Source organism: Oxyura jamaicensis, chromosome 20, assembly GCF_011077185.1.
Source record: "Oxyura jamaicensis isolate SHBP4307 breed ruddy duck chromosome 20, BPBGC_Ojam_1.0, whole genome shotgun sequence".
Classification (NCBI taxonomy): Eukaryota; Metazoa; Chordata; class Aves; order Anseriformes; family Anatidae; genus Oxyura; species Oxyura jamaicensis.
Genome location: NC_048912.1, coordinates 14799823 through 14827398, shown reverse-complemented (window position 1 = coordinate 14827398; position 27576 = coordinate 14799823). Strand labels below are relative to the sequence as shown.

The 27576-nt window shown below is 69.4% G+C and overlaps 3 protein-coding genes across 5 annotated transcripts in view; 1 reads left to right on the top strand and 2 right to left on the bottom strand.

Moving 5' to 3' along the window:
• The first annotated feature begins 2394 nt into the window (after positions 1 to 2394).
• On the top strand, positions 2395 to 6686 carry FAM110A (family with sequence similarity 110 member A). 2 transcript variants are annotated; one of them, XM_035343588.1, is made up of 4 exons: positions 2395 to 2597; positions 2634 to 2968; positions 5259 to 6433; positions 6481 to 6686. In XM_035343588.1, exons 2-3 carry the CDS (start codon positions 2652 to 2654, stop codon positions 6331 to 6333), a joined length of 1392 nt encoding a protein of 463 aa, XP_035199479.1. In that variant the 5' UTR covers positions 2395 to 2597; positions 2634 to 2651; the 3' UTR covers positions 6334 to 6433; positions 6481 to 6686. The 2 variants fall into 2 exon arrangements, with proteins under 2 accessions (XP_035199479.1, XP_035199480.1); XM_035343589.1 differs by lacking the exons at positions 2395 to 2597; positions 2634 to 2968 and adding an exon at positions 3823 to 4116.
• Positions 6687 to 10362: 3676 nt separating this feature from the next.
• ANGPT4 (angiopoietin 4) overlaps positions 10363 to 27576 on the bottom strand; it is a 36305-nt gene continuing 19091 nt past the window's right edge. Inside the window, exons 1-9 of one of the 2 annotated variants that reach the window (XM_035343585.1) lie at positions 17505 to 17798; positions 13634 to 13789; positions 13316 to 13437; positions 12798 to 13030; positions 12480 to 12595; positions 12162 to 12263; positions 11918 to 12084; positions 11290 to 11420; positions 10363 to 11191 (exon numbers count right to left, since the gene is read on the bottom strand). In XM_035343585.1, the coding sequence (XP_035199476.1) occupies positions 11031 to 11191; positions 11290 to 11420; positions 11918 to 12084; positions 12162 to 12263; positions 12480 to 12595; positions 12798 to 13030; positions 13316 to 13437; positions 13634 to 13789; positions 17505 to 17798 (1482 nt within the window). In that variant the 3' untranslated portion in view covers positions 10363 to 11030. Of the gene's footprint in view, positions 11192 to 11289; positions 11421 to 11917; positions 12085 to 12161; positions 12264 to 12479; positions 12596 to 12797; positions 13031 to 13315; positions 13438 to 13633; positions 13790 to 17504; positions 17812 to 27576 lie in introns of those variants that run through there. The other variant, XM_035343586.1, reaches the window with a different exon arrangement.
• On the bottom strand, positions 20859 to 27462 carry RSPO4 (R-spondin 4). Its single transcript, XM_035343628.1, is given in 6 exon segments — positions 20859 to 21093; positions 23642 to 23827; positions 23916 to 24059; positions 24236 to 24284; positions 24286 to 24425; positions 27056 to 27462. Coding segments are annotated over 6 exon segments (672 nt in total). The 5' UTR covers positions 27135 to 27462; the 3' UTR covers positions 20859 to 21019.

Sequence of the window (27576 nt, the reverse complement as noted above, 5' to 3'; positions counted from 1 at the left end):
GGGGGGGGGGGGGGGGGGGGGGGGGGGGGGGGGGGGCTTGTGCTGGTGCAGCTGAGCCCCCTGCTCCCAGCGGGGACGACGATTGTCCTGGGTTAATTCGGCAGCACAAAGGAGGCTGCAGCCTTCGCCAGCCTTTCCTCAGGGCTAATTGGCTTCATCGCAGGGGCCGGGGGGGGGGAAGGGGGGGCACAAAGGGGGGTGACAGGCGTGGGACCGAGCTCCGCACCGCTGCTCCGTGCCTCTCGCCCAAATCCTGCCGGCACGTGCCGCCTGCGGTGCCTGGGGGAGGCTGTCCCCCCCGCCCCGTGCCGTGCAGCAGCTGAGCCCCGACCCCGGCCCCTCTGCACCCCGGCAGATGCGAGCGAAGGCCCCGGAGGCAGATGGCAACATTTGGTCACCGAGGGGTCTTCCACGGGACTTCGCGGGGCTCGGGCAGGCCCACGGGGAAGCTCCTCCATTTCCCCACGTGTCCCCCACGGGTACAGGGGCACCAGAGGATGCAGCGGGGTCCCCGGGTGGGCACAGTGGGGAGGAGCAGCTGGGGAGAGTTGGGGCTCCATCCTTGAGCTCCAGGACCCCCCCCCCCGCACCCCGGGGACCCCCAGCACCCCCCAGGATATGGGGTGCAAGCCCACCCAGCAGTGCCCCGGTTTTCCCAGCCCAGGGGTCCGGTTGGGTGGGCACCACTGGGGAGCCCGGCCGGGGCGTGGGGACCTGCAGGAGGGTCACTGCCCATGGCCCCTTCCTCCCCTCCATCCTCCTCCTCCTCCTCTCGGCTCCCCGTCGCCATTTGCATCCCATTTCCATGTGAATGGAGCAGGTCAAGTTGAAAGTTGAAAGCCGGCTGCGCGGGCGCCTGGGGAAGGGGCCTCTGCCCGAGGTGAGAGCCCAACAAAAGGGGCCGCATCCCCAGGGCACGGCGCTCGCCAGGCCTCGGCCACGGCCCCGGCCCCGCTGCAGCCGCCCCGCCGCCATCTGCGGGTCCGCGCTGCTGCTCAGACAAAGGCCTCGCACCCGGCACGTCCCCATCTGTCGGGGCCCCCGCACCCGGGCACGGAGCGGCTCCAGCCCCGAGCGTGGCTGCTGGTTGGGGGGGGACGTGTGCGGAGAGCTGGGCACGGGCAGCATCCAGCCCTGGGGGTGATGGGGAGCGAGGCCGTGCCTGTGGGACCCCCCACCCCTGCCAGCCCCACAGCCCCTCGGAAACTCCCTGCGCCCACCCTGGGCAGAGGCAGCAGTGGGGAAACTGAGGCAGGGAGCAGGCGGTGGCTCGCTGCGCGATGCCGGGTCCACGTCCCAGCTCCAAAGCTGTTTGTAGCCTTGTCTGGGTGACTGGCTCTAATTAAACGCCAGGAATTAGCACACGCCAGGTGAGTGTGGCAGCGGAAGGAAGGTCCCGTGGGGAGCAAAGACCAGGAGAGCAAACCTCTCCCCGGATCCAGGGCGCTGAGCTCGGCCCCGTGCCAGGGCCCCGCAGCCCCGCGGGGCGATGCCAGGCACCCGCAGCCATCTCCACCCAGCTCTTACAGGGAGGATTCGGCCTCTGAGCTCATTTTATTTTTCTCTTTCATGGCTGCGTTTCACTCCTGGGGGGTCCTGGAAGCTGCACGTGCAGGGACCCAGCCCCGAGCACCCGTGGGAGGCGAGCACGGAGCCAGCACCGGCGCCCACCCGCCCCTGCCCCGTCCCCGCCTGCTCCAGAGCCGCGGGACAGGCGGTGAACGGGGCGCTCAGGGCGTGCTCCTGCTTCGGGCCGCCCTCCCCAAATCCATCCCCGGTTGCCCCTGGGGAGGGCGAGGCAGCGGGGCGCAGCCTGGCTGCAACGCCCTGCTCCGAAAGCACCCGGCGTGCCCGGGCAGCTGCCTGCAGCTGCCTCCTGCAGCCCTCGTGGGTGCTGCTGGCACGGGGGGGGGACGCAGCCCGGCCGCTCGCACCGGGGAGATGCCCACGGCTCTGCCCCCACCTGCGGCACCCACTTTTCCAGCTGAAACTGTCGCTCAGATCCACCTTTATCTGACAGAATCCCCCAAGCCCAGGGCAGCTCTGGCGTTTGTTTTCCCAGCTTCGCCCAGCCCTTCTCTCCCATCGGCTCCTTGTCTTGCTTCCAAGAGTAGTTTGTGCCCTGCTGTCCTGGAGCTCCTGCAGCGCCGTGCGGGGATGCTCAGCCCCCACCCCGAGGAGCTGCGCTTTGCTGCGGGGACACGCCGGGAGCTGCGGTGCCACCGCTCTGGGCGCAGGCCAGCGGCTCCGTGTGGCTCCAGGCTCGGTGGCCTTGCTCCGCCGTGTCACCTGCCTGCGCCGCTTTGCTGGGAGGCACAGAAACGTGCTGGACTTTGGGACTGCGGGGGCCGGGGGCTGGACGGGGTGGCAGCGACCTGGGGCCACCGTGGGCACAGGGGACGTGTCCCTGCGGAGGCGGCGGGTGCCCGCGCGCTGGGCCAGCCGTGGGGCTTTGGGGAGGGTCCGATCCCTGCCTGGACGAGGGCAGGGGGTGGTTGGGGACATTTTGGCTCGGGTTGCAGAGCTGCGGCGGGGCCCTTCCCTCCTCCCCGACCGAACCACGAGCGTGCTCCTGCGTCCACGCTGCCCAACCGGCACCGCCGGCTGCTCTCGGTCCGGCGCCGGGACGTCACCGGCCACGGCCACGCTCCATGACGCAGCCGCAATTAAAGCGTGGCCTGGCGTGGAGGAAAGCCCCGTGCCTCCGCGTGCACGCTGGCAAGGAGAGGTGTTTTCAATCCCTTCGGAGCACTGGGCTGCCTCGGAGGGCGTCTTCATCCAGCGCTGACTCAGAGGAAGCCGTGAGCCGCCCCGCCGCGGGCAGACCCGCTCCAGTGCCCTGTGAGCGGCCACCCTGCAGGGAGCAGGGGAGGCCACGGTACGGGGAGGCAGCAGGCACGGGGCCACCGAGCCACCACGGGACAAGCACGGGCCGGGGAGGCTCCGACAGCGCAGGGCAGATCCAGGTAGGTGGCGGAGGTGGTGCCGTCCTGTGCCAGTCCCGTGCCGGCAGCACGGGGCTGGGTCACTGTGGCCGGGCTTTACCTGGGCACGAGATCGGTGGCCAGCCTCGGTGCCTGGGTGGCCACGCTCCATTCGGGCTCGGGATAACCTGGCTTTGTTTTCTGGGCTGTTTGGAGGGCAGCTTGGCTCTGCTCGGGGTGGCTGTGCCAGGCTGGCAGCTCCCCATCGCCAGGAATGCGGAGCAGCAGGTCGTGCCCGGCCGGGCCGTCCTTGCCGGCAGGGAAAGGGGAGCCCACGGTGGGCATGGCCGGCAGTGGTGGGGAGCCAGGCCCGGTGTCCTCGTCCCTTCACCCATCAGGTCCCTTCTCCCAGTCCCTGGCACAGGCTGAGGGGCAGTAGGGGCGGCTGCTGGCAGGGTGCTGCCGTGGGGTGTGGGACACGAGGGGTGCTGCGGCACGGGCACCCCGCTGACAGCTGCTCCCCGCACCCCGGAAAGCACCCAGAGGGGGTGAGTCAGGCTCTCGTGTCCCTTCTCCATCGGGTCTGGGTGACGCAGGGCCTCGGGGGAGGCCGGCGGTGATTTCCTCCCAGCAGGGCTGGCTGCAGCGGGGTTTGCCCCCGGGCATCTCCCCTCTGGGCTTCAGCGCCCCTGGTCCCTGCCATTAGCCCCGCTTTGCCATGGGGTGTGTGGGCAGAGCTTTGGCTGGGGGGGGTTCTGCCTGTCCCTGTCCGTGCCCAGCGAGGATTTTGGTGCCCTGCGCTGCTGGGGAGGGGCACTGGGCTCCCCGTGGAGGGGTGCAGAAAGCCACCCCCATGGACACTTTCTGGGTCAGGCAGCAGGAGACGGGGACAGGGACAGGGACGGGGGCACCCAGCCTCCCCTGGCTGCTCACCTGTCTCGGCGCACCCGGTGGATGCACCAGGGACCCCCGAGGGGCCGGGGGGGTCATGCTGGTGGGCACGGGCTGGCCCCCCGTGGGGCCGTGGGGCTTTGGGGCTGGCTCCTGCCGCCCGCAGCCGCCGTGCCGTGGGCTGGATCCAGGAAGTTGTGCAAGCAGGTGAGCGGCCACAGGTGAGGCACCCAGCTCGGGGCCGCTGTGGGAGGAGGAAGTGGGGCTGTGCTGGCCCCGCTGTGCCCCCCGCTGCACTGGTGAGTGCCTGGGCTCGCCCACAGCTCCCCGGGGCTTGCTTGTGCCCCAAACCAGGCAGCGCAGGGCTGGGGGGGGCTCAGCGTTGGGGGGGGGGGGGGTTGTGGAGCCATCCTGGTGCTCGGCAGAGCTGGAGCAGTGCCTGGGGAGGCGGGTGGCAGAGCCCCAAATTGGGGGCGGGGGACCCTGGGGGCTTCTCGGAGCAGCTGGGGAAGGGATTGCTGGTGCCAGCCCCTGGGCAGGGCCGCTCGTGGCACCGGGGTGGGCACGGGACAGGCTGGGCCCCCCACCCGTGGGCGGGCAGTTGCCTCAGCGCGACCGTTGGGGCAGGCGGGTGCTTGCTGTGCCTGGCAGGCTCCCAAGGGTGCGGGGTTCACGGGTCTCCAGCGCGGCTGCTGGCAGGGGAAGCATGGCTGGAACCCCCCCTGGGCTTTCGGGGGGGGGCTCAGGGTGGAAGCACAATGCCTGGGAGCAGCCCAGCACCAGCGTGCAGTGTCCCGGGACCCCCACGTGCTGCCCTCGCTCCCCATCCACTGCTGCAGATGGCAGAGAGGGGCTTGGGGGGGGGGGCAGGCAGGTGGGGTCTGCTCCTCCCCCCGGGTCTCCTTGCTCCCCATGGCACCCGTTTGCAAAAGGAGATGGGGAGGGGGGGCGAGCTGCAGGCAGGGGGGCTCTGCACTAAGCCTGCAAGGGGGCTGAGCACTGGGGGAGCTGCAACGAGCAGGGACCCCCATTCCCCCAGCCCGGCGGGGTGGTGGGCGCACGGGGCCGGTGGTGCCCCCCGGCACGGTGATGCCCCCCGGCACGGCCATCGCCGAGGGGCCGCAGCTGCTTCACCCCCGTGCTCCCTTCCGGGGCTCCCCCGGTGCCGATGTCGGGGTGCCCTCCCCGCGGCCCCATTGGCCATGGTGCCGTTTGAAGCAGGCTTTGCTCCGCCGATTGGCCGGGCTTCGTTTCGGGGACGGCTGCCGGAGGCGTGGTCCCTGCCTTGAAATAGGAAGCTCGGCGCAGCCGGAGCAGACAGCGCGGCACCGCACAGCCCCGCGCAGCCGCTCGGGCCTTTGTCTGCCCGCGGGGCCCCGGGCGCAGGCAGGCAGCACCCGCCGCCCCGCCGACACCCCTCACCCTGGTCCCTTCCTTGCAGCCCGCGGCGCGTGCCCCCCGCGCCCCCCGTGCCCCGCCGCCCGCCCGGACGATGCCCGTCGAGGCGCTGAACGCCGGCGATACCATGAAGGGGGCGGCGGTGACGGCGCCCTTCACCTCGGCCATGCCCATCCGCATCCTCAACAAGGGCCCCGAGTATTTCCGACGGCGCGTGGAGCCGGGCGCGAGGAAACCCAGCGCCGTGGAGAGGCTGGAGGCCGACAAGGCCAAGTACGTGAAGAGCCAGCAGGTCGCCAGCACCAAGCAGGAGCCGGTGAAGCCGCCGCTGCTCAAGCAGCCCCTCTTCGCCCCGGGCGTGCGCCGGGCCATGCTCACCCCGAGCCGTAAGACGCCGCCGGGACCACGCCGCTCGGAGGCCGGCGGGACGAAGACCTCCCTCAACCTGGAGATCCTCAACAACCTCATCAACATCTGCGACAGCCCCTTCCCCAAGGCGGAGAGCCCGCGGGGCCGGGAGTGGCAGTGCAAGGCGGAGGCGCCGGGTGCCGGGGCGGAGGGGGCTGGCAAGGCACCGGAGAGCCCCGCCGCCCCCAAGCCCCCCGGCACCGTGGCCGTGCGCAGGGTGGACGTGCGGCCCTGCGGGGCTCTGCCCGCCAGGGTGGCCCCCGCCGGCCAAGTGACGCCGGTGTCCTTGTCACCCGCCCCGGGCAGGCTGCCTGCGGCGCCGGCGCTGAGCTCGCCCAGCCGCCCCGAGAGCGCCCGGCGGCAAACCCTGCTGCACCGCTCCAAGTCGGACCTGAGCGACCGCTTCTCGCGGGCCACCGCCGACCTGGAGCGCTTCTTCAACTACTGCGGCCTCGACCCGGAGGAGGTGCGGGACATGGGCGCGGAGCACTTCGCCCGCGCCAGCTCCGACATCGTGTCCGTCAAGTTTCACAGCGTCAGCACGGCCAGCTCGGAGGGCGGCCGCTCGCCCCGCAGCGCGGCCACGCCGGAGGGCCGGCCGGCCGAGCGCATGCCCTACGGCATCTCCGTGGTGGAGCGCAACGCCCGCGTTATCAAGTGGCTCTACGGGCTGCGCCAGGCCCGCGAGCCCCAGCAGGTCTCCAACGTGTAGCACCGCTGCGTGTGAGCGCACGGTGCCGATGCCGGAGCGCTGGGGACGTCTCGGACCCTCGGACTCGGGCACCGTGCCTCGGCCCTGCTGCCCTTCGTTACAGCTGCAGGGCGCGGGTGCAGCAGCTCTGCGTCCTCCCGGGGAGCGCTTTGCCTCCCGATGGAGCTGGCTCTGTAGGGGCCCGAAGGCAGCACCCAGGTCCCCGTCAGCCCCGCGGAGGGCTGGGGACGTGGCTGAGCCTGCTGGCATCCTGCTGGCCGGGCTGCGGGGTGCACGGCCGGTCCCACCTGCACAGAGGGGGCATCCCGGCTGCTTCCAGGGGTCCCAGCATGCTGGAGCGCATGGGCACCCCGGGGGGGGGGGGGGGGGGGGGCCCCGCCGGGGGCCCTTGCATGGGGCCAGGGGGTGAGGATGCATGCAGCCTCAGCTGGGGGGGGGTCACTGGCGGCCCCCATCCTTCGTCCTGGTGAGTGTCCTGGAGGAGCTGGGTGCTCTGCCAGGGAGGCCAGAACTGAGCTCCCCTTGGAGCAGCCCAGGTCTGTGTGTGTGTGTGTGTGTGTTTGTGTCTCCCTTTTTGTTTGCCAGCACGAAAGCCCAGGCATGCTGGGCCCTCTTATTTATGAAGATGGTTTTATCGGTCTCTTCCTCATTTCTACTGGTTTTCCTGATGTGTGATCTGCAAAAGAAAAAAAAAAAAAAGTGATAATAATGGAGAAGGTTTTATTAAATTTCTCTGCTTTGGATGCCGTGCGTGTGGCTGTCTCTGGGTGTGGTGGGGAAGGACAGCCCTGAGGGCCCGGCTGGGCACCTTCACGGGAATTGCCAGGGCAGGAGAGGGCCAGGAGAGGGGCTGGACCTTGGTGCTGGAGGAGTTCATGCGTTTGGGCACCCCCTGAGCGCTGGGAACCGGGGAGGAGAGGATCACAACGGGCCCCTTCCCTGCAAACCTCTCCTGGTGTCGCCAGCACGAGGGGCGCTGCCTCTGGCCCTGGCGGTGCTGAGCCAAGGGGTGCCACGCAGCGTGCATGCCGTGCCACGCCGTGCCGTGCCGTGCCAGCGCGGGGCCCGGAGGGTGCGGCGGGGCGGCGTTTGGGTCTGGCAGGTCCCGGCAGAGCCTGGCCGCGGGATTCCCCTCGGCACCGCAGCCAGCGCCGCGCCAACCGCGCAGCCCTGCCGGGCGCTGCCTTCGCGCCCGCTCCGGCAAAGCGCCTCGGAGCTTGGCCGTGTCCTCGCTGCTCCGGGGCTGTGAGATGAGGAGGCGATAGCAGAGACCTCCCAGGCACTGGGGAGGTGCAGGGATGAAAGCCGGCGCAGGGAGAGCTTTGAAGATGAAAGCGCCCGCGTGTTCTCCCCGGGCAGCCTCGTGCGGCTGCGGGCTCCTGCAGCCCCGGTTTCCTTGCAAGGGGAAAGGCAGGAGGTGCCCATGGTGCTGTGCAAACCGTGCCCACACACGGGCTGCTGGGGAAGGGGGCACCAAGGGCACCCAGGGCACCGGTGCTCGCACCCAGGGAGCACCCACCGGGGGCACAGAGGTGTGGGGTGCTCGCAGGCGGAGGAGCAAACCCCGGCGCAGAGCAGGGAGGAGCAGGGATTTGTGCTCCACACAGCTCGTGGCAGCAGGGCTGAAGCAGCTCCCAGCCCAGCCCCGCTCCCTGCATCGTGCCCGGCCTCCCAGAGCCCCCACCCCACACACAGAACCCGCTCGGCTCCCCAAAAGAGGCCGGGCAGGTCTGGGGGCCCCCGCCCAGGGCCGTGCTGACACCCAGGGATTTGGGGACAGGATGTGGCCGGTGAGTCAGGGCGGCCAGCTCGGGAGGCAGCGCGCACCCAAGGGATCCTGTAATGAAGGCGCACGGGGTGCCGGTGGCTCCCCAGGGGGGCTGGACACGGGGCTGCGCCCCCAGGGAAGCTCTGCGGGAGCCGCGTCCCCGCTCCGGGCTGATGCTGGCTGGGACCAGCTGTGCTGCCGAATTCCTCGGCCCGGCGTGTCCCAGGGCTTGAGCTAAATTTACCTGCTGCTGCCAAGGAGAAGCCCCCCCCCGCCCCCCCCAACCCAGCCGACCCTCTGCTGCGGAGAGGGGCTGAGCACCCCCGCTGTGCCCCCCGCCCTCGCTCAGCCTTGGTCTGCTGCTGGCGTCCTGCGTGGCCAGCCCCAGCCCCGTGTGCTCACGTTGTGCGTGTTTACGCCTGTGTGCGCACGCGCGTGTGTGTGCAAACGCTGCGGGCACGTGGACGCAAGGACAGGAGGAGCCACGCTCCCCGGGCAGCAGCCTCTGTCCCTCGCCACCCAACCCTGGCACAGGCGCGGCGAGGCGACGCGTGGCCCCCCCGGGGATGTCCCCCCAGCTCCGTGTGTCCGTGCGGGGGACAGGAGGACAGCCCTGGCCCCGCGCTCCCCCAGGGGACAGGAGGACAGCCCTGGCCCCGCGCTCCCCACGCTCCCTATCACTTTCCCTGGCAGCTGCCTCCCCGCCGGCTCCGGTTTCGGAGCGGAGCCGCAGCTGAGCCCGCCGGGTATTTATAGCGGGGAGCAACGACCGCAGGGGGGTCTCCGTGCCCGTTCCCGTGTCCCCCATCCCACATCTTGGGGCTTTGTCCCCTGGCCCCCGTGGGGAGAGCAAGGAAGCGGCAGCACCAGGGTTTGGGGGGCTTGGCTCAGCACCCCTGGAAGGGCAAGGGGCTTTGGGGGCTCAGGGCTCGCAGCCAGGACGGCCGTGCCTGCAGAGCCTGCCGGCGGCCCCGCCTTTAACGCATTTTCCATGTGTTAATTATTACGCACGGCCCCACTGATGAGCACCTTGTGGGAAGTGGCAGCTGCACCGCCTGTTTTAATCAGTGTTAATTAGCGAAGGCCTTGAGAAAGGGGTTGGGGGCAGGCCTGGGGGGCTGCCTGTGGGCTGGGTGCTGTGGGGTCCGTGGGGTCCCTGCTCTGCAGCTGCCACCACCGCTGGTCCCCAGGGCTTCTGGGGCACCGGTGTCACCCCTGTCCCCTACGGGTGAGGATGCTGCGGGGCTGTCACCGAGCTGCAGGGGACCTCTAGTGGCAGCAGGGCCGAGGGGGACGGGGCTGGGCAGCGCTGGGTGCCAGGCTGGGCTCTGAGCCCGCAGCACCCAGCCCCATCCCTGCACCGAGCTGCCCGGGCTCAGCGGGGCACGAGGGGAATGGGGCCGGGCGGAGCAGCCCCTTCCCCAGCCCCTTCCCCAGGTGGGTGTGCAGGGCTGGGATCCTGTTCGGGGTCTCGATCCTCCCCAAATGACCCAGGCATCACAAGGAGGTTGCTGAAAGGTCCCTTTATGTGGAGTCTGTGCTGTGTACAAGGGGCCGAGGCAGCACCGCGCTGTCCCCAGCGGTGACCCTGCGGCCACAGCCCTGTCCCCACCACTGCTGGAGCCCTCGCATCCCACACGGGATGGCCCCAGGACCCCCAGGTGGGGCACACGGGGTGCCGCAGCCCTGCCCTCTCCCACCACCTTCCTGCAAGCAAAGATCACCGACTTCTTGCTCCTGCTCCTGCCCAAATTGCTGAAACAGGGGCAGCACGGACCCCCCCTCCCCCCAAGCCATGGGTCTGGGGACACCTCGCTCCTGGGCAGGGAGGGCGCTGGGGGGGGGGGGACGGGTGCTGCCCGGCACAGCTCTCGGACAATAAATATCTCAGTACAAAAATAAAGGCGTCTCCGTGCCAAGCTCCAGGGCACAGGCGGGCGCGGGGGGCTCTTCTCAGCGGATGGAACCCCGGCTGTGTTTCGCCCCGCGCTTTCCGGGCTGTCACCAAACTGGTCTCCAGGTTTGGGTTTGCCACGTCCACAACACCACGGGGGCTGGAGCTGGTAGCACTGGGGGGCTCGGCCCTGCCAGCACCCCCGTTCCCCGCCCTCCATCCCCTGCCCCAGCTCTGAGCCGCCTCCCGCCCCCTTCCGCTGCCCCCAGCTCCTCCTGCCCCCCAGCCCCCCCCCCCATGTGCCACCCCCAGCCCCATCCCACCCCTCCCTGGCTGCTGCCCCCCCGCCAGCACCTCCCAGCCCCGGGGCCGTCACCCACCACACCAGGGCCAGGTCCCTCATGTCTCAAGGGATGCCCCTGTCCCTTCCCACCGGCCCCATCCTGCGAGGAGCAGCGCCCAGCGTGCACGGCTGGGTGGTGCACGGGGCTGGTGCACGCAGCAGGGGACAGCCGTGTCCCCTGGCACGGCCGTGCGGGGAGGAGAGGTGCCACCAGTGCCTTGAGCTCCTGGGGCACTCGCACGCCAGCCCTGCTGAACCCGCGGGGAAACCAAAACGGTGCCAAAAAAGCAAAACGCAATGCCCTAAAACAGAGAGAAAAGGCAGAGCTCGGGCTGGCCGCCCCTCCGGGCTGAGCGCGCAGGAGGTGCCGGGGCTCCCAGACACCCGCCCCTGCACGAGGTGGTGGGGGCAGCCAGAAACCCCACTGACACGGGTGGGCGGTGAGAATCCGAGCTGGGAGGGGATGGGTTACACACGGCGAAGCTCCCCCCCCCACGGGTCCTGCAACCCCCAGCTCCTCGGCACGGCGAGCGGCTCCCTCCCGGCACCGCTCCGCACGGGCTCCCAGGGGACGAGAAAACAAGGGTGAGAAATAATAACTGGGGGGGGGGGGGGGGGGGGGAAGCTTCCCTGCAGCTCCCGCAGCCGGGCGGCTCGGTTCCATCGGGGCCGGCACGGGGTCCGCCGGCGCGCTAGAAGCCCGCGGGCCGTATCAGCATGCGGGTGCCCTTCAGCGAGTAGCTGGGCCCCTGGAAGTAGTGCCAGCGGATGCCGTTGAGCTTGCGGATGTTGTGCCGGGCCGGGTAGTAGATGCCGTTCAGGTTGGAGAGGCCGCAGGCGTCGAACCACCAGCCTGCGGGAGGGAGCGGGGCGGGAGCGCGGTGCGGAGCTGGGTGCCGGAGGCGGGGGGGGGCTGCAAGGGGACCCCAGCCCGGGTCCCCCCTCACTCACCTCCCGACAGCATCTGGGCGCACTTGCAGAGGCAGTTGTCGTTGTCGGCGTCGCGGGTGCTGAAGTTGGTGCCCTGCAGGGCCAAGGCGCTCTGCTGCCCGGCCGTGCCGCTGTAGTCCTGCAGCGAGAGCCTGCGGCCGAGGGCAGCGCGCGCCGTGCGTGCCATCAGCGCCTGCTAGCTGGTCTGGGGGGGGGGGGTTAAAAAGCCCCCGGGCCCTGCTGTGTCCCCCAGCCCCTGCCCCTGGCAGCACAAGCTGTCCTTGAGAGCCAGCACGGCACGGCATCCCCACGAGGACACCCTGGGGACGAGCCCGTTTGCACAAGCAGTGAGCCAGTGCCCCGGCTGCCTGCCAGCACCGCGCCTCGCTGGGGTGGGAAATCCCTCGGCCTTCATGCAACTTCAGGCATTAAAATCTACGTTGGGCTTCCGAGGGCCTGGGGGGACAAGGGGCAGGCAGCGCAGCCACGTCCCTGGGGAGGAAATCTGCTGAGAATCCCAGCGAAGCCCCACCAGGAACCCTGCAGCCTCCTGGGGCCCCGCGGTCCCCCGGGCACCCGCAGCGAGCCGTGCCAGTCCTGGGGGCTGGGGACAGCAGGGGTCAGGGACAACTCGATGCCGTTCTCCTACCTGTAGAGCTGCCGCTCGCTGCCCAGCTGGAACTTCCCGTAGTGGGCATAGACCTGGCCGCCCTCCCAGTCCCGCAGCTCCACGCGCAGGGCGTAGGGCGCCCGGCTCGTCAGCAGGTGCACGGCTTCGTTACCCAGCCAGTGCTCGCCCGCCGCCTCCCCGAAACCCTGGGGGAGCCACGGGGAGGGTGGGCGCGGGCGGTGGGCGTGGGGGTGCCCCAACCCGGCCCCCTCCCCGCACTGACCTGCTTGTACTCCCTCCAGCTCCTCTGGAAGCTGAGGCTGCCGTTGGCGCGGAGCTGGATGACCGTCCAGCCCCCGCCGTCCGTCTCCATGTCGCAGAAGGCCTGCAGCGGGGAGCAGAGAGGGGCTGCGGCCGAGCTGCAAGCAGGGGGACACCTCCCGCTGCCTCGGGGGGTGCCCGGGGACATCCCAGCCTCGGGCTTGGCGCTGGTGCAGCACCGGTGGTGCCACTGGCACAGGGTTCGCACGCGCCGGGGGGCACCTGGGGACAGCAGCGCCCCTGGGTGCTGTGGCAGGAGCCCTCCCCGGGCTGCGCTCACCTTTCTGGGCTCGCTGAGGTTGGCGATGTGCAGGGTGTAGACCCCACTGGCGCGGAAGCCGGCGCGGCGCAGCTCGGCGCAGTCCTGGAAGAGCTGCTCCTCCCCGGGCAGCGGGGCTGGAGGCAGAGGGGAGGCGTGAGCACAAGGCACTGGCGTGCACCCCGGGGTGGGCGCCGGCCCTTCCCATGGGGGCACAAGGCTGAGCTTCTCTTGGGATTCTTCATTTTCGGGGCGAAGTCACCCCTGCGTCAGCTGGGCAGCTGCCAGCGCAGGGTCCCCAGCACCCCCAGCCCCCCGTGTCCTGCCTTCCCCGCTCACCTCTGCCCTGCGAGACGAGGCGCACCAGGCCCTGCACCGCCTCGAGGAGCTGCAGCTGCTGCCGCTGGAGCAGGCTGGAGTTGGCGCTGGCGGCCAGCAGCGACTTCTCCAGGTCCTCGATGGTGCCGCTCTGCCGGCTCACCAGGCGCTGCAGCCTCTCCTTCTCCGAGCGCAGCCCCGCCAGCTCCGCCTGGTGCTTCGCCTCCACCTCCAGCACCCGCACCTCCAGGATGCTGAGAGGGGACACGCGGTGGTGACGGGGGCTGAGCGGGGAGCAGAGCAGCCCCGAGCCCTGGCTGTGGTTCCCTGGCACCTCTGCGAGCTGTCCCCGTCCCCAGGGGCACCTGGCAATTCGCACCCCGTGGCTCGTGGGTGCCCTTATCTAGGGAGGGGTGACGGTGAAGGAGGAACCGAGGCCGAAGGGGCTGTGACGGGGCCGTGCAACCCGCAGGGACCCCCAGAGAGCCCTGGAGGGGCTCCAGCCCATCCGAAGAGCAGCCGGAGACCCGGGCCCTTACTTGTTCCTGCTCTGCAGCTTGTGGATCTCGTTCGTCTGCACCAGCAGCTGCTTCTCCAGCTTGTTGGTGGACAGGGAGTTCTCCAGCAGCTGCATCTCGATGCGCGACGTCTGGTTCAGCACCTGCCCGGGAGCAGGGGGTGCGTTGGGGTGGGCAGCGGGGTCCCCAGGAGCCAGTGGCAGCCCCCCCGTGCACACCGGTGAGTGAAACCAGCACCGCCTTGGGGAATGGTCCCGCTTTTGGCAGCACAGAACCTGCCCCCGGGGCGGTCCTGGGGGCAGCGGAGACACCGGGACCCGCGCGCGGTGTTGCCCCTACCTGGGCCTCCACGTCGGTGAGCTTGCGGGTCTGCTCGGCGCTCTGGTTGAGGAGGGAGCTGCCGATCTCCAGCATGGTGGCCGTCTGGTTCTGCACCGCCGTCTGCTGCAGCTGCGCCATCTCCGGCTTCATGCTGCTCTGGATGTAGCTCTCCAGCTGCGGATGGCAGCGAGGACGGGACGGGTCAGGCACGGAGCTGCCCCATACCCAACCTCACCACGGCCTCTGTCCTCCGGACTGGCACAGCCTGGGGTGGTTTCAGCACGGCACGACCCGTCCTGGGTGCTTTGAAGCAGCCCCAGGCGTGTGCAGGGGACACCGTCGGGGGGCTGCCGGCACCGGCACGTTTGGGAAGCTGGGCTGTGGCACAGGGCGGCTGTGGGGAGCAGGGCTGCGTGCGGTGGCTGGGATCTACAGCGGGGGGTTGCCCACGGTCCCAAAATGGGGCTTTGCTCTTGCTGGCACCTGGATGGGCTTGGGAGTGCCGCTGCACTGGAGCTGCTGCCTGGCCAGGGCGGCCTGCTTGGCATCGGCACCAGCTTCGGCACCGGCACCAGCGTTGGCCCAGCTGTCGGCCGGTTTCCCAGGCCTGGTGGCAGCTCCCTGCCATCGTCCCCGGCACCGGCAACGGCAGCTTTTCCGGCACACGGGGCTTTTCTCGGGGCTGGGAAGCAGCCGGTTGCGAACACGGCTCCGAAACGGCTTCCGCTTTCCCAGCCCGCGGGGGACAGGCGCTTCCCAGAGGCTTTCTATTTCTGGCGCGCTCACCATGAGGTTTCCATTCGGCCCCTCTCCAGGGCGACAGCCTCGCCGAGGGCTGCGACCCCCGGCCGCCGCGCAGGGGCCGTGGGGAGCGGAAGGGACGCGCTGCCGCCCACGCTGGGAACGCGGCCCCGTGCCGGGGCTGCCCAACTCTTCCCACCCCGAGGGTCCCGAGCTGCCCGCGCCCCCGCAGCCAGGTGGCTCCTGCCCCCCCCCCCCCCCCCCGTGAGCTGGTGCAAGGAAAGCCCCCGGTCCCGGTGCCCGTGGCACAGCGGTGCCGGGGCTCCCAGCTCCTCGCTGCACTTGTTTGTGCAAGGTGAAATAGCCCCGCTCGCTCCTCTGCAGACCCAGGCAGAGCTCGAAGCAGCACCCCGCTGCGAGCACTTCGGGGGGCTGATGGTGCAGAAACCCCCCTGGGCTGGGAGGTGAAGCCGGGGGGGGGGGAAGGAGGAGCCCGGCGTGGGCACCTCGGGCTGCGGGAGCCGCGGCTGCGCCCACGTCCCCGGGGGCTTCCCTCGCAGGGACGTGCGGCGGGGAGGAAGCGGGGAGCGCCTGAGAGCTGGGTCTGGAAAACATTTCCCCAGCTGAGTGATTGCTGGAGAGTTTCCCTTTAACCACGTCGTTAATCTTGCTGCTTCTCAGGGCTCGGGGAGGCCTTCTCTCCCTCTCCATCTTGCCTTTTTTTTTTTTTTTCAAAATAAACATCTCTCCGAGTGAAGGGCAGTACATACCCGTGGAAAAGGTCAGGCTGGCACGGGTGGGGGCTGAGCACAGCCGCGGGACCTGAGAAAGAGCCTGGCTCCAGCCCCGGCCCCGGATGCTCCCTGCGAGCTGGTAACGGTGCCTCTTTTGGGGTCCCTGCCCCTTCTGGGGGAGCCCCCGACCACAGCTCTGCCTAAGGAAGAGGAACTGAAGAGGGGCTGCGGGTCACCCCAGGAGGGGGCCGTGGGGCTGCGGGTCACCCCAAAAGGCTCCCCAGACAGGGCCAGCCCCGGGACAGGGTCCCCTCCCCGCAGGGAAGGGACGGGGGGAGCTGGGCAGGGGGGGACACACCGGTGGGAGCAGCCCAAGCCACAAAGGTGTCCAGCTCCCTGGTGCTGGTCCCATCCTGGTGTGACACCAAGGACTCGGCTCCAGCACTGCTCCAGCTGCTGCTGAGCCCAGGACCAGCCCCGAGTTGGTCCTGAGCCCCGCTCAAGCCTGGTGCAGGGAGACCAAGAGCGGGCGCTGCCAAAACTCGCAGCCTGCACAAGAATTTCTGCACAGCAGCAAAACCAAGCAGCGGCCACCCCGCTGTCCCCGCGCTGGGGACACATCGCCAAAAGGGGTGTCACAGACGGCCACGCCGGCCCCGATTCCTGCAGCTGGCTCCTGCCCCGGGCCTCTCCTCGGCCAGTGCCACCAGCCTGCGTGCCACGTCCTCACTGGTGTCCCCGGTTGTCCCTCCTGGGCTGCGCTCGGCTGCGTGGAGAGGGTGACCCCGTGCCCAGTGTCCCCAGTGGGGTCTGGGGTGGCAGAGGAGGGGGCTGGTGGGGTGGGGAGCCCTGCGGGGGGGGGGGGGGGGGCCAGGGGGGGGGGGGGGACCTTGCCAGAGCCATGGACCAGGGCACAGCGTGAATCTGCCCCGCTGGCAGACGGGGATTTGATGTTGTTTACAATCTGTCCCCGAACCCGGTGCCTCCTTCGAGCCCAGTTTGTTTGTTCAGGCCTGGAGTCCAACCAAAACAAGCCTCCTTGCGCAGCTCCGGTTAAATAAGGAAAGCAAAGAAACAGAAAAAAAAAAAAAAAAAGAAAATGAAAAAAAATGAAAAAAAAAAAAGCTGCCTCTGCTGGAGGGGCCGTGCTGCGGGAGGGGACGGGCACCGGCCACTGCGCCCTGCTCCTGCGCTGTGATTTTGGGCACCTCTGCCCAGAGCTGCCCAGGTGTGCGGCTTCACCCTGCCTGCTCCGGGGCTGGGCAGCACCCAGAGGGGCTGAGCAGCACCCAGAGGGGCTGGGCAGCACCCAGAGGGCCCCATCCGGCACCCATGGCAGCACCCCAGGGCTCAGGGACCCCAGGGCACGGAGCTGGGCTGTGCACACCCCGCCGAGGCAGTGTCCCCGCATTGGTCCCCACCAGCCTGGCCTCACCGGTCCCTCTGCGGCACCCAGAGCTGGCTTTGAGAGGAGCCAGGGCACAGCTTTTGAGGATTTTGTGGTCCGAGACAGCTGAGGAGGGGACAGGGACAGCCCTGCGTGTCCCCACGTGTGCCCTCCGCGTCCCCGGTGGTGCCGCTCAGCTCGAGGGCGGGTGGCAGCCGGGGACGAGCTCCTCTCTCCCCGTGGGCACCGCAGGGACGTGGCCCCGGGGGAGCCTCCCGGGAGCTCTTCCCGGGTGTGACGCAGGCGGCTGCTCGCACGGCCGCAGATGCCGTGGGGTCAGGAGGCACCGGGCGAGACCTCGGAAAGGAAAAGCCGCTTCCTGCCTCGCGCCGCGGGGCCGGGGCTGGGGGAGCGCAGCAGCGCCCAGGGCAGGGGTCCCCGGGGTGGGCAGGGGTCCCCGGGACACAGGGGTCCCCTCCTGCTGCCCTCAGCCCCCCCCCGGTGGGCCCTGCAGCCCCTCCGGCGAGGCTCCCCGTGCCCCGTGGGGCTGGCCGGCCGGGGAGCTGCGATTCCCACGCAGAGCCTCACCCGGTGCCAGAAGCTTTTGCGCAGCGCCATAAGGGGGAGAACTATGAAGCTGGAGAGGTTTCGCTGGCCCCTGCCCTTGGGTTCCTCGCTCCGCTGCCTGCCAACAGCCTACCCTCCAGCTTCCCAGCGGGGCCGCATCCTGACCCAGGACGGGGAGAGCTCAGCCCCAGGGGATGCCCGGCACCGCTGGTGTGGTGGACGTCAGGAGGGGACCCGCGGTGGGGACGGCAGGGCGGCGAGCAGCGGTGAGCCGCAGCGCCCGTGGCACCCTCCCCATCCCCTCCGGGGAACAAACTGGGGCAGGATCAGGCCCTGGGGCCGAGACCAGCGGGGAAGGCGCTGACCTGGATGCAGCAGAGCAGCTGCAGGGTGCACCCCCCTGCCCGCCCCTGTCCCCAATGCCTCCCCCCCCAGCCTCTGGCACCCCTCCGCCTCCTACCTTCAGCAGCCACTGGGTGCTGTTCTCCAGGATCCTCTCGAGGTGCTGCAGGCGCTGGGCAGCCCCGCGGGCGGCGTGCGCGGTGCCGGCCGGCGAGTCCCTCTGCAGCGCGTTGGCGGGGCCGGGGGCGGCGTTGGGCGGGCAGGGCGCCGGCTCGGCCTCGGGCAGCACGAAGGTGTAGCTGCAGTGCCCGTGCTGCACGCGGTGGAAGCGCCGCCGGCCGCCCCCATCCAGCGCCCGCCGCTGAGCCGCGGCCGCGCACAGCGCCGCCAGGACGAGGCCGAGCACCCGCATGGCACGGGCACGGGCCCCCGGCACCCAGGGGTGCTGCGGGTGCGAGGAGTCAGCGGGTGCTGAGCGCCCAGCCCCGGCGCTGTGCCCTCGGCATTTCCTCCCGGCGCGCTCTGAGCAGGCTCCAGCCGCCCCGGCCTTTTATCGCCAGGCTGGGTCTCGCTCAGCCCTTGCAAGGAAAAAAAAAAAAAAAAAAAGAAGAAAAACAAAGGAAAAAATCTGTTTAAAAACAATACTTCTATCTTTTTTCTCTCCTCCGAGCCCGCTGCGGGGAGATCAAGTTTCACACGTGATCTTTACATGTCTCACGCACGCAGAGTCCGGCCGCCCGCCCTCCCCGCACGGCCACCCCTGGCCCCCCGGCCCCCCACAGCCCCGCCGTGCCCTCCCTGGCCCCGAGCCCCCCGGCCCTTTCCCAGAGGGTCCCCCCCATCCGCCCCCGCTGCCCCCGGTCACCCTCGGGTCCCCCCGGGCCTCCAGCTATTTATATCAGGGGAGGAAGCCGAGCGCTGCCTTCGGCTGCTCCGGCCGTGGGACGAGCCCGCGGGGACCGTGGGGACCCAGCGGAGCGTGGTGGGACCTGGCTGGGTCCTGTGCAGGGTTTGGGGGAGCTGTGAGCAGGGGCTGTGCTGGTGTGGGGTCTCTGGGGGCGTGTGGGGCTCAGCCAGCATTTTCCTCCTGCCCCAAGGGGGCTTGGGCTGCCCCTTTAGCCCCAGATTTGGACGCAGAGCCCGGCCCTGCAGAGCAAGGAGCTGCCGTGGTGGCTGAGCTGTGCAGGATGGTGCCACCCTGCGGGTGTCCCCGCACCCCCAGCCTCGCAGGGGTGTTTCCATGTCGGGGGGGGCCAACCCCAAACAATTACCATGCCCCCATTTCCACCCATGAGCTGCCAAATCTGGGCGCACGCTGCCCGCACGGGCCCAGGGATGTCCCTGCCAGCCCCAGGAGGTGCCGTGCAGCCCCTGGTGGCTTCTGGGCACCTCCCGCTCCCCAAGCCCCCACCTCAGCCTGCCCCACGGAGGGGTGTCCCCAGGTCACCCCCGGGGTGTGGGATAAAACGCAATGCCCCGGCTCGGCCGTGCTGTCCCGGCTGGGTGCCAGCACCCGTCCCGTGCGCCCACGCAGGGTGGCAGGATGCCGAGCGGCTGCGCACCCACGCGGCGCAGCCATCCCACGGCCAGCGCGAGGCCCCAGCGCCTGGCGCGGAGCCCACGGGGCCAGGCTACGTGCTGGGCTATTTCTAAGCTGTCCCTGGAGGGGACGGGGCTGGCCGTGGGGACGGGCTGGCACGGCAGAGGGAACGTCCCCCCCCCCCGGCACAGGAACACCCCGGCACCTCCCCAGGGTTTTCCGCTGGATTACGCAGCACCGGGGGGGGCTGTGGTGGTCACGGGGTGCTGTGGCCCCTCTGGATACCGGGACCCCACCTGGCTTTAAAAGAGCCCCTTTTCCACGCGCTGGTGTCGTGTTGGTGCTCACGTTGCTGCCCCGTCCCAGCACCTCCTGCCTGCAGCACCTCAGCACCTCCAGGGCCACTCCAGCTTCCTCGGGAGCCACCAGGCATCCCCCTGCCAGCCTCTGGGGCGGCCCGGAGCAGCCCCGAGCCCCCAGATGCTGCCTGCACCCCACCAGGGGCAGGACCCTGAGAGCCAGCCCCAGAGGGGTCCCATGGGCTGGGCCCAAAGCAGCACCCGGGGAAGGGGCAGGGTCCTGGGGACGCTGCTTCTCCCGCCGCCAGCTCGGACACCACGAGATGCTGGTGCTGCTTCGCGTAGAAATGTCAGAATAAAATCTTTTCCCGGGGAATCCCCACTTTCCAGGGGCCTGGGTAGGAGGTGGCAGGATGGAGGGGTCCGGGACCGACAACGGCAGCCGGTGGCCACCTTTCCCCACCGCTTTTGGGGTGGAGGTGTGGGGCCGGCCACGTGCACGAAGGGCTTGGGGAGAGCAGCTGACCCCACAGGCTGCATGCCCACCGCCTGCTGTGCCGCTGCGGGGCAGGGGTTTCATGCCCACCGGTGTCCCCGGACCCGTGCTCCCTCCGTGGAAATCATCTCCGCAGCGCAGGAAAGCAGGGATGCGACGGATGCCGGAGGCTTCAATACTTTTATTTGACAGTAAGCAAACGGAGGAGCTGCCCCACGCCTGCGAGCGAGGCTCCGGGGCTGGCTCGATGCTGACACCCAGCGCTCTCGTCCTGGAAGGGCCCCGCAGCCCCCGCAGCCCCCGCAGCCCCCACGTCCCTTGCTCGGAGCAGGGATGCGGGCAGCCAAGCCCGGGATATTCACAGCGATGCCCGCAGGGAGGGCGGCAGTTCGAGCAAAACACGTTTTAGATGTGCGATGCGCTCCTCCGCGGGCCACGCGCGCGTGCCGTGTGTTTAGGGCGATGCACAACGCGGTGGCCGGGTCAGAGGGACGGGGACAGGGTCAGCACCCATGGGTCGTGCCCCCCGGTCACGTCTGGAGGGGGTTCACGACGCTGATCCTGGCGGTGTGGCCGGGCTGTGCAGGGGCTGTTGGCAGCAGGGGCGTCCCCAGGCTGGCGCTGGTGGCTCTGGGGTGCGTGGGCAAGGCCACCCCCAATTCCTGCACTCCCACGTGGCACGGAGCTCTGCCAGCTCTTCACAGGCTGCGAGCACGGAACCGGCAGGATTTGGCCCAGGGATGTGCCACTGGGGACCGAAGAGATGCTGAGGGCCGGGCTGGGCTGCTGTGAGGTCCCCAGCAGGACCCCAGCCCCAGGGTGCCACCACCCCCCCGGCAGTGGCTGAGCACAGGGGACCCTGTCTGGCACCCGGAGCTGATCAGTAGGCACGGGCACGCTGCGCCCCCCGGCACCCCAGCACAGTCAGGACCCCATGGGGACGGACATCTCCCTGCCCAGGGGACGTGCCGGGGCAGGCATCGCCTCCATCGGCAGGGTCGAGCCCCCCCCCGGCCCCATTTCACCCGGGTGCAGCGAGGGAAGGGGCCGAGCAGGCAGGGGGAGAGGGAAAAAACAACAAAAAAAGGGAGCCACCCCCCTCCCCGAGCCCCGAGGCATTGCTTTGGACACTGCAAATTAGATTTTCTGAAAAGGAAATGTTTTACAGGCCATAAATTGTCTCAAAAGAAAGGGGGGAGGGGGGTGGAGAGAAAATTGTGCAATTTTCTGTGGCTGGGAAACCGGGGCGACGCGGGCAGGGCAGCACAGGGGGAGCTCGCCTCGCCGTGCCCGCGCCGCTAGGTGCCCGCGTCCAGCTCTGTCTTCTGCTTCTTCTGCCGCTTTTTGCCTTTATTTTTGGGTTTGGTTTTCTCTGGAAAAGAAGGAGAAAAGGAGGGGCTCGCACGCTGGGGCCGGGCAGCGGAAAGCCTCCTGCTTGCGAGGCTGGGGGTTACGGCCAGCTCTGCCTCCAGCCAAAGCGGGTGCTGCCCGGAGAGACCCCGGCCTCGCTGCGAGCAGGAGCAGGGCAGCGGCTGCCCCAGAGCCCCAAAGCCCCAAGGCCCCGAAGCCCCAAAGCCCTGCACGGCACAGCTGGGCCAGGAAGGGTTCAGGCTCGGTGGGACGCGGGTGGCCTCGGGGTGCACCCACACCTCTCCAAGCACCCCTCCAGCTCCAGGGGTCAATGGGGACGGTGCTGAGACACCGAAGCAAACCAGGACAGGGGACGGGACCGGCCACGCTGCGGGCTCTGCTGGGATGGGGATCCCATGCCCTGGAGCAGGGTGGCTGCCCCAAACCAGGCTGCTTCACCTCCACTTCTGCCCCTGCGCCCGTCCTGGAGCCGGGGGGCACAGGGGGTGCGGAGCACGAGGACCGCGGCCGGACCCTCGGCGGGAGCCAGCGCTGCTGACGCTGGTTCTTTCCGAGGGCTCCATCTCTTTTCCTGCCCGTCTCTGTTTTTCTGCTCTGATCTCCCAGACAATTGCCACCCACAAAGGAAAGGGCACAGCACGAATGCCAGGCGTCTGGAGAGCGCGGCAGGAACACAAGGCAGATTTACAGCAGCGTGAGCGGTTTTGTGCCTGGGCCAAGCACAGATGCTTCTCGCTTCCAGCTGCCCGGGGACGGCTCAGAAGTGGTAGCACAAATCTCTCATCACACAGCCCGGTCTGGGGCCGAGGCAGCGCCTTCCTCCGGCTCTCCGGGTCTTGGGGTGTCTTGGCTGCATCAAGTGAACTCGCTGTCCTCCAGCATCTGGATCCCATAACCGAGCACTCGGCCGGGCGGGACAGGAGCCTGGGAGCGAGGGCAGACGCACGCTCCGCCGCGGCGGGGACGCCGAGCCGGCTGCCCAGGGCCGGGCTGCCAGACACGAAGGGGCTGCTCCTGCCCGGGGCTGCTTGCGGGGCGGCCGCCGCCTCCGGCCACACCACGCTGGGGATGATTTCCCTCGGCTGTTTCGGGGAGAGACCCAGCTCTGGAGCTGATCCCCACCCAAGCGAGGGGACCTGCGGTGGCTCGGCGCCCATCCCCGTGGCCTCGGGGCTCACAGCGGGCAGGAGCGGGTGCCCAGGTCACCCCATGAGATGGACGAGGTGCACCCTAAGAGCTGCGGTCCCCACGGGAGCAGAGTGGCAGCTCCGAGCAGGCTGCGTGCAGGCACAGCGCCGCAGGCACACGCCGTCAGCCGCCCGGCAGTGCGCCGTGGGACGCCGCGCTCCGGAGCAGCCCGTCCTTGTGTGCCAAGCTGGCCGCATCAAACTGTCACCAGCTCCAAGGGTCCAGGGGCCGCAGAGCCAGGGAGGGAGCCAAATTTCCCCGAAACCGTTGCCACCTGGCGCCCCAAAGCTGCGAGTCAGGGCCTGAGCAGGAAAGAAAATCAACTCCACCGTGCTGTCAGCACGAAAACGTTATTTATGATGGATGGTGCCCAGATGAGGACGCTCTCCTGGCTCCGCAGCCCCAGCACACCCAGCTTGTGTTATTCCCACCTTTCTCCAACCCCTCTCTCCTCTCCCCTTCGCACCCCTCTCCTCGGTCGCGCCCTCCCTGCCGCTGCCGTGTAGATACACAGCAAACCCACAGCTCCGAACCGCAAAGCTGTCCAGCGCCGAGGCCAGGGGCTCAGATCTCCTTCCAAGGCCCACAGATCGGTATCTCATGCAATCTGTCTTTCTGCCAGTTATTAAGCAGAGATTTATTAGAACAGCTTCAGCCCAGCCAGTTGCGTCCAAAAATGACATCAGCCGCCTCCTGGTTCCCATCGCCATCCCCGCGCCCGTGCCCGCGCCGCCGGCTGGGTGCTGAGAGGGGCAGCGGGGAGCCCCCAGACCACAGCCCCCAGCCACGGAACCGGGGAGCCACAGCAATGGGAGGGCACCCGGGGACGGGGACAACGTCAGGGAGAGCCGGCGGGGAGGACAGGATGATGCCCTGCCCTGGGGACGGATCCCAGGCTGGGCTGGGGACCTTGGCCATCGGCAGTCCCCCGGGTGACGCCCTCCAGCTCCGTGTGGCTTTCCGGTATTTTGCGGATTTTTGCAGGTATTTCCCCCGAGGAACTCAAGCCCCTCTGTTTGCAATTGCCAAGCAGAAAGCCTCGGCCCTGCCTCTCCCTTCGCGGGCGGGCAGGACAGCAGCCGGTGCCAGGGGCTGTGGCTCACAGGGCAGGGGAGCCTCGTCCCTGCCGGCGCCAGCACCGGGGCTGCTCAGCACATGTGCCTGGGAAGGCAGCTTTCTCCAGAACTGCACAGTTACAGCCACCGGCCTCCAAATGCTTGGGAGATGAGATCCAGGCTGGCCGGCCACAACACCGCAGGACCCCCCCGCCACCGCGTGCCGCGGGGCTCCTCGCTTTTAGGGAGAGCGGCGGCGGGGCGCGAAGCCGGGGGGCTGCGGGGGGCAGGCGGGGCCGCGCTCACCTCCTGGGCAGTGCTTCCTCAGGCGGCACTTTCGGGTCTCCAGCAGCGCGGGGCAGGAAGCCCCCTCCTCTCGCGGGGCGCCCAGGACCTCGCGCACCCGCGTCTCCAGACCCCACTTGCAGCCGCAGGTCCGGCCCTCGTGGGTGCAGGCGCTCCACTCGCCCCAGGGCCCCGGCTCGCACGTCTCTGGGGGGACAGGGACACGGGGAGGGGGGGCGGTGACCACACCACGCTGGCAATGAACTGCGGGGTGCGAGGCACGGGCGCCGCTTACCTTGGCACTCGCGGGTGCCGGGCTGCGCCGCGGTGCCGGGCGGGCACTGCCGGAAGCACTGGCCCTTGTGCAGGTAAAACTTCTCCTTGCACTTCATGCAGAAGTCTTTGCTGAAGCAGCTCTCGCAGCTGGGTGACCTGCACTCTGCCGGGAAGGGGTGCCGTGAGCAGGGGGGCGAGCCCTGAGCCGCCGGCCCCGGGGCGCGCAGGGACCCGGCGCCCTTCGCAAGCGCAGCTCCGGGTTGGGAGAGGTGCTGCGGGGCAGCGAGGGGACCCCGGGGCGCTCGGAGGCGCAGGGGCCCCGGCTCACGCGGCACGTACTTGTGCATCTGTTGACCTCCAGACCCCGCACGCCGAAGTAGCCGGGGGGGGCAGGTGTGGACGCACATCCCGTACTGGCGGATGCCGTCCCTCCAGATGAGCAGGAAGAGCCGGTGGTGGCAGGTGATGCAGCCGTTGTCCTCCGAGCACAGGACGCAGCCCGTGCAGTTCTCAAAGAGGCCGGCGCTCACTGCGGAGACAAGCGGGGGAGAGGGGCTGCGGCGGGGGGGCGCGGCAGAGCCGGGGCTCCCTCCCCGCTGCGCCCAGCTCGGCACCGCCGCGGGTGCCAGCCCGGGCACCTCCGGCAGCCGTGCCATCGCATCCGACAGGGCGCTGACCCCCGGAGCAGCCAGCGGGTAGAAACGAGCCCTGACCCGGGTTAATTGGCTGCTGCCTGTTATATGTCAAGGGAACAAAGAGCGTTTCGGAAACGTTGAAGTGGAGCCGCGATAAGGATCTGTCTGGTGGCTCGAGAGCCGCCGCCGCCTCCCCGGCTGCTCCCGCCGCGCTCCGACCTGCACGGGGGCAGGGGGTCCCAGGGGGGCTCTGCTCCCAGGGACAAGGACACGGAGACCAAGGACCGGGGCCAGCCCCATGCAGCCAGTAGCACTTGGAGGTGTCCTCCTGTCCCTGGAGCCAGCTTCCCCTGCCAGAGTCGCAGCCTGGAGAGGTGCTCGTGGCCCGGGGGCATTTCAGGAGCTGGTGACTGAGCCCAGAGCACCAGGGCAGGCAGGGCAGGCACTGGTTTCTCTGCCCAGCCACTCACCGGCGTCTTTCTGCCCCCCCAGAATAGCAGGGCATCTCCATAAAGGGCCCCCAGGCTCCTCTGCTCAAACAGCGAGGTTCCTGCTGCACCCGCTGGTGTTTGGAAGAGGTTGTTTGGCTTTTCTGGGACAGAAAACTCGCCTTTAACACCCCCGAGCAACAGCTCGTGCAGTACAGCCAGCGACAGTGCCAGGAACACGGGTGGTGCGTGCTCGGGGCCCAGGCTCCGTCTGCTAGCAGGTCTTACAGCATTAAGATGATATTTTTTTTTTTTGCACACAGCAAAGGCCAAAGGAGGAGGCTGCCCCGGGCAGAGCGGAGCCCCGGAGGCTGCGGTTACCGGAGCCAGAGGCTGGTGTGAGCCCTGGGGCTCTGCTCCCCGGTAAGGGCCCACAGCCGCAGCGCTGCTGGGGCAGCCCCGTGAGGGGCTGGATCCCACCACGGGCAAACTGGGGCCAGCACCTGGGATGTGCCGGGGTGCTGAGAACACGAGCGAGGGGCGGCAGCTTTGACGTGGTCTCGGACCCCCTCCCGGAAAGGCGAGGGAGGGAGCTCAGGGCTGGGGACACAGCAGGGAGGTGCAGGCAGAGGACACCCCGCAGCTCCGGCGCGGCTTTCCCAGGTGCTGCGGCGGTGCCACGCTGCCATCCCCGAGCCGGATCGTCCCGGTCCCCTCGCTGGAGGCCAAGGGCTCGCGCAGCACGGCGGCACGACGCAGCGCGGCTCGCTGCGGCCAGGAGGCTGCGTGTGCTGGGAGCCCGCTAATGAAGCACCTTGGATCCATTAAGTTGTTATGGTCTCCGTTACATATTTACCAAACGCTGACAACATTTGTGTTCCTGGCTGCAGCTGGAGCAGCTTCCCAGGAGACCCAGGGATTTACGAGCGTCTTTCCCTTCCCCGATTCTTTTTGATGATTTTTTTTTTTTTTGCTGCTCTTTCTCCAACACCCAGCTGGGGCAGGGAAGGTGCAGGGATGGGACGAGCCGCGGCAGCGACGTCCGTGTCACCGTCTTTAAAACCAGCTCCGTGCTGCGGGAGCTGGGGAAGGCTCCGGGCAGCTTTTCCTGCGAGCTCGCTCCCAGCCCTCGCTCCTCCACCCCGTCCCTCTCCTGCCACCGGGAGCGGTGCCGGGGAACTGCCGCAGAGCCGGCGGAGCGCTGCGCCTGGCATCGGCACGGGGCTCACACCCAGAGCACGGGGAGAGGGGAAATGAGGGACAGCTCTCGGGGTCACCTCCCCAGGCACGGTGGCTGATGCTGGGCGCAGGGCTGAGCTGGGACGGGCACCGGGCAGGAGCTGAGCAGCCACCAGCGCCGATGCAGTGGCTGCACGGGGGGAAGACACCGCACATTTGAGGCGCAGACCCATGGGTGCCACGAGGACCCGAGGCCCTCACGCATCCCGTAGCGCTGGCATCTTACAGCAACGGACAACAAACACAGGGAAAGTTGTCCAGGCTCCAGCCTGAGGCCTCCAAAGCCGGTCCTGCCCCAGCACCAGCCGGTTACAAAAGTGAGCCGTGGCCCCGCTCTCCGCCGAGCCAAGGCTGCGGTGACACCACCCGATGGAGGGGACACGAGCCCGTGTCCCCCCGGCACAGCCCCGGGACACCCAAGCAGCAGCTCAGCCAGCCCCTCTGCTTGGGGGAAGGATGGGGCAGGGGACAGCAGTGCCTGCAGCACCTCCGAGCATCCTTCCAGGCCGTTTTGCTCCCCACGCACTCAAGGCACCGAGCGGAGAACAGAAGCCCCGGCACAGCACCGCGCTCTGCGCCCACCGCCCGCACCCTGCCCTGGGGGGGCTGCGCAGCCGGTCCCCGTGCCACCGGCTGGCCCCTGTCCCCTGCCACCTCGGGCGGGACAGCGCTGGCACGGGGCAGGTGGTGCCGCTGGGGCTGAGCTTCGTCATCTCCACGCACGGACGAGGGGAAGCGGTGCAGCCCCGGGGGTCTCTCCACGGATGAACCAGCCCCGGGTGCTCCACCTCGGGGTGCCGGGGACCCGAAGTCACCCATGGCACCTGGGCAGGACGAGGAGCGCTCCGCAAGCCTACCTTGCTTCTTCCATCGGTTCTGCGCGAGCATTTCCACGGAGCTGATGAATAGCAGCAACATGAGGCTTATCCACTGCATCTGGGCAGCAGGGGTTGAGGGCCGGCAAGAAATCAGAGCATCCGAGCGGCTGGCGGGCTCGCCTCCCGCCCGAGCCAGCCGAGAGGCGGTGGAAGGAAGGGAAGAGAAGGGAAGGGAAAGGAGAGGAAGGGAAAGGAAGGGAAGGGAAGCCGGGAGGAGAGCGGCGCGGCGCGGGGCGGGGGGCTCACACCATCCCAGCCGCGGGCGGGGGGCATGCCCCGGGCCGCCGGGGCAGGGCAGCGCTCATGGTGCCGGGCAAGCGGCGGCTGCTCGGGGGAGCCCTGCCTTTATAGCCGCTGCCAGCCCCCCGCCGCCGCCCCCCCCGGCAAGCCCCGGCGATGACAAAACGGCCCCGGCCGCGGCCCCGCGCCCCGCAAACGGCCCGGCCGCGACCCCCGGCCCCAGCGCCGCCGCCGCCGCCTGGGAGCGGGCGCGCCCCCCA

Excerpts from the sequence above, each read along its gene's own strand:
- FAM110A (XM_035343588.1), top strand. The coding sequence starts at position 2,652 with ATGACGCAGCCGCAATTAAAGCGTGGCCTGGCGTGGAGGAAAGCCCCG. Across the intron at positions 2,969-5,258 it reads AGCGCAGGGCAGATCCAGGT|CGCGGCGCGTGCCCCCCGCG; the intron begins AGGTGGCGGAGG and ends TTCCTTGCAGCC.